The following is a 5,044-nucleotide window of genomic DNA, read 5'->3' as shown; positions in this document are numbered from 1 at the left end:
ATTCGTGCTTGGGATGAAATGCAACAACAGTTTTTAAAGAAGTTTTTTCCATCTCATAGAACAAACTCTTTCAAAAGACAAATCCCCACTTTCACTCAAAAACCAGGAGAAACATTTTACCAATGTTAGGATAGGTATCGAGACTTGCTTAGTACTTGCCCTCATCATGGTTTTGAAACATGGAGATTGGTTTCACATTTCTATGAAGGATTAACACCTAGAGATAGGCAAATGGTTGAATTGATGTGCAATGGAACTTTTGAAGATAAAGATCCTGATGAAGCAATGGAGTACTTAGACTTGTTAGCTGAAAATGCTCAAAATTGGGACACCGCGGGTACTTATAAGGCACCGGGTAAAACTCAACCTCATATATCTAGTGGAGGTATGTACAACCTTAAGGAAGATTATGACCTTCGAGCCAAGTTTGCATATTTAGCTAGAAAGGTCGAGGCACTAGAATTGAAAAAGAGTGGTCAAATAAAATCTATTGAAAACATTGTGTGTCAAATCTGTGAAACAAATGAACACTCAACTAACGATTGTCCAACCTTGCCTTCTTTTAAGGAATGTCTCCATGAACAAGCCCATGCTTTAAACAGTTTCCAAAGGGCCAACCACAACCCATACTCCCAAACATACAACCCTGGTTGGAGAAATCACCCAAATTTCAGTTGGAAGAGTGAGAACAACAATGCACAAACTTCACAACCACCGTTTCAAGCACACCACAATTTCCAAAATTCTCATGGATATGCACCTCCTTATGCTCCACCTCCTAGAAGAAATCTTAAGGAAACATTGCTTGCATTCATTGAAAAGCAAGAGACAATCAATACTCAACTTACTCAAAACATGACAGATTTTAAAGATACTCTTGCTAAATTAACATCTGCTCTCAGTTTCCAAGAGAAAGGTAAGTTTCCATCTCAAACACAACAAAATCCCAAGGGGCAATACAATGCAAATGCAAGTAGTTCCGGAAGCCAACACATGGATAAAGTCAAATCAGTCACTACTCTTCGCAGTGGTAAGGTTATTGAAAAACCCTCTCTTGAACCTTATGAGAAAGATGATGAGTCAATATCTGAGGGTAAGGAAGGGGTTGAATTTGAAAATTACAAAGAAAAGACTGATTCTCCGCCGACTGATTCACCGCCAGCACTTCCATTTCCTCAAGCCATGACCAAACAAAGGAAAGTCAATCACAACTCTGAAATTTTTGAAATTTTCAAACAGGTAAGGATCAATATACCTTTGCTGGATGCTATTAAACAGGTTCCTTCCTATGCTAAATTTTTGAAAGATCTATGCACTGTAAAGAGAAAACTGAATGTGAAAAAGAAAGCTTTTCTAGCCGAACAAGTAAGTGCTATTCTTCAGAACAATAATGCTTTGAAATATAAAGACCCTGGTTGTCCTACAATTTCTTGCTTTATTGGAGAGCATAAAATTGAAAGAGCCTTACTTGATCTCGGTGCTAGTGTGAATTTGCTTCCATATTCAGTTTTTCAGAGTCTCAATCTACGTGAGTTAAAACCAACTTCTATAACTCTTTTACTTGTCGATAGATCTATAAAAGTGCCTCGAGGAATAGTTGAAGATGTGTTAGTACAAGTCGATAAATTCATTTATCTTGTGGATTTTGTTGTCTTGGACACACAACCTGTTGAAGCATGTAATTCATTTCCTGTTATTTTAGGACATCCATTTCTCGCAACTTCTAACTCGTTGATTAATTGTAGGAATGGACTGATGAAGCTATCATTTGGAAACATGACGTTGGAGATGAATATTTTCAACATTTGCAAGCAACCTGGAGATGATAATGATTTACAAGAAGTAGATCATATTGATGAATTAGTCTATGATCAACTTAAATCTACTTTAAGTAAAAATGAGTTGGATGAATATGAAGATTTGCAAATGATTTATTCTCAGGAAGAAATTACGGATGAAAAATGCACCGGAAATGTTGATACGGATCTTTTGTCAAAAGTGACAACAAATTTGACATCTGACATCACACCAATTGATGATTACTTTCCTAACAAATCCTTACTTTCTCTTAGTCCAATGCCTTGGTATGATAAAAATATAAATTTTCTTGCTTTAGGAGATTTGCTAGCTGATTGGAGTACCCAAGTGATTAGTACTTAAAAGTGCATTTTTATCATGGTTTTATATCATCATTTTGCACTTGAAGTATTAATAACTCTTTAACTAAAGCATGTTTTATAATAATATATCTAATAATATAAGATACCTTTAATTTGTGGTAAATGTTCATTTTAAATGCAGGCCTATCACATAAATGAAAGGATTGATTGATGAATTTAGGAACTGAAATTGAAAGGATAAAGGGATGGCCAAACTTAGAAAAGAGATGTCGATGCAATCCAAACCGGAACATTGTTCGGTAATTGGGTCATATCTAGAGCTATAGATCTCAGATTTAGGTTTAATTTATATGGATGGAAAATTAAGACATAGGTCTACAACTTTCATATGGAGCCCAAGATCTAAAAAGGCCATTTTCAAGTCCAAATTGTAGCAACAACAAAGAAGCCCGCATCTGTCCTCCAGCCCGAGCACTGTTCAGTATTTTGGCCATATCTGGAGTTCTAGAAGTCGAAATGAGCTGAATGTTTTACACAAGAAAGCTGAGACAATTGCCTACAACTTTCATGTTTTCAAGTGGCTCCAATTTTGATGTTATCAATGATGTTTTAGGTAGACAAGAGAAGATAAGGATTGTTACCAAGTCAAGAGTTGGCCACCCACTCATCAACTAGTCATCAAATCAATAGTTCCCAATTTTGGCCTATAAAAGGAGGCATTTGCCATGCATTTAGGCATCTTGGTTTCCAGATCAAGATCATGCTTTTTCTTTCTCTCTTTGTATTTTTTGTAATGTTTATGCTTTGCTTTCATTAATGTCAAGTTTATGCCTTTCATTTACTTAGCTAACTTTTATCTTATTTATGTTCTTATTTTGTTTATTTATTTATCTTTCTTTCATTATGTCTAGCTAAGTTTATTATGTCAAGGTGAAAAGGTTACACTAATGGTGTGAGAATATGTATAGTGTAAACTCAATATGGACTTTAATGTTTAATAATTTAATGTTTGATACTAACATGTTTTGTATTTGTTATCTTGTTCACTCTTTAATACTTTGCTTGTTAAATGACTAATCTTGATTATGTTGTATAACACTTGGTACAACAAATGATTGGCACTTTCATAGTTCATACTGTATGGTATAACCGACACCTGAGCTATGAAAGGAACTTGATTTGGTGTTAACATAAGTTATAATCATGAATGCTTGACGAGATTTACAAGTATTAGCATTAATCAAATAAGATGACTAAAGTAATCATGTTAACAATCTATAATCTGATTGGAACCTCCTTTGTGTGTGGTTTCCAATTGAATAATAAGAGTTTATACTATACTTGTTTGACATACCATTAGTGGATCCTCTAACCTTGACATTTGTTTTTATCATTGTTTAATCCTTACGTTAATCTTTCATCTCAAAGTTCTCATTAACTCTTCTTCTTCTTCTTCTTTATTATTGTTGTTGTTATTATTATTACTACTACTACTACTAGTATTATTAGTATTATTATTGCTACTATTATTATTGTTGTTGTTATTATTACTATTGTTGTTATTTATAATTATTGATTATAATTTGTACAATTAACCTCTCTGTGGTTCGACCCCGGTCTTGCCGGGTTATTTATTACTTCGACACTCCTGCACTTGGGAGAAGACATCAATCTTTTCATCGTGTCACCAAGATAAAGAAAAGTTTTTGAACGAAGTGAAGAACTTTTATTGTGATGACCCTAACTTATTCAAATATTGTCCTGATCAAATATTTCAAAGATTCATTCCCGACAATGAGGTAAGTAGTGTCATTAAACTTTGTCATTCTAAAGCACGTGGAAGTTATTTCTCGTCAAAAAAGACAGCTGCAATTTTTTTTCAAAATGGATTTTATTGGCCCACCATGTTCAAGGACACGCATGCATTCTTCAAAACTTGTGAAAATTGTCAAAAAGTTGATACTGATCAAAAAGTTTTGTTTTATAATTCTCAACTCTATGCATTCCCTAGAGAGCTAAGATCAAGATGGAGCAATCCTTATGGGGCCTTTGATATTGAGAATTCAATGAATGACAATGTTTTTAAGGAAAATGGACATCATTTGAAAGCTTACTTTGATAATTTTCCTAGTGAAAATGAATCAACTGGTTTGAATGATCTCGTAGATAAAGGTTGATTATTTTTGTTTTTCTCACATTGTTTTTGTGTTTCTTTTTAAGTGATTTTTGCTAGTTTCACTCACCCTAGTTAAATGGCGGATAACGATACTCCATGACTTAAGTCAATTCTTTCAGTTTCCCACAATAACTGATATCTATGTATATATTTGTGCAATTCTTTGAATCTCTCTTCCAATTCTCATTTGAAAATGGACACTAATCTTGAAAAATTGAAAAAGTATTTTCCCGCTTTGCCTCAGAATGCGATTACAAAAATTTACCGTGCTAGATGTGCAAGATTGAGATTGTTAATGAATCATGGAATTCCTGAAGATATTCGCTGGTTGATTGAAGCAATGGTCCAATTATCACGTGAGTCCTCTAACTCCTTCATTTCACACATGCCTAGAACAGGTAAAAGCCCTTTTACAAAGAAATATCGTGCAAAACGACTGAAAGTCTGTCATCGATGTGCTAGATGGACTTGTAATACACAATGTCGTTCTTTAGGAATGGTATCTATAAACCGTGAAGATAAAATACAATTCATTAAGGATGGCCTGAGTAAGGAGTCTTTAGATAATCTTCTATTGACTCTTGAGACGCATCCTAGTGGAGATGTGCATTGTGCAATTCATGATTTATGGCCACTATTTCATAAAGAACATGATCGACTTAGTCTTGGGAATCTGACTAAAAAAGACCCTGTTTGCCAGTTTTTAAGAAAACTAGATGGGAAGCCTATCCTCGACCCATAGAGGGAG

General features: G+C 34.3%; 1 protein-coding gene across 1 annotated transcript; it reads left to right on the top strand.

Annotated features, from left to right (window-relative positions):
- Window positions 1–231: 231 nt before the first annotated feature.
- Window positions 232–5,038, top strand: LOC105112383 (uncharacterized). Its single transcript, XM_011008079.1, has 5 exons — window positions 232–1,091; window positions 1,263–1,368; window positions 4,094–4,205; window positions 4,539–4,652; window positions 4,791–5,038. The coding sequence occupies exons 1-5, from the start codon at window positions 232–234 to the stop codon at window positions 5,036–5,038; spliced, it is 1,440 nt and encodes a 479-aa protein (XP_011006381.1).
- Window positions 5,039–5,044: the final 6 nt, after the last annotated feature.

The sequence above is a fragment of the Populus euphratica genome, unplaced genomic scaffold (assembly GCF_000495115.2).
Source record: "Populus euphratica unplaced genomic scaffold, PopEup_1.0 scaffold568.1, whole genome shotgun sequence".
Lineage (NCBI taxonomy): Eukaryota > Viridiplantae > Streptophyta > Magnoliopsida > Malpighiales > Salicaceae > Populus > Populus euphratica.
Note: the sequence above shows the minus strand (reverse complement) of the source record. Positions and strands in the feature narration are given on the sequence as shown.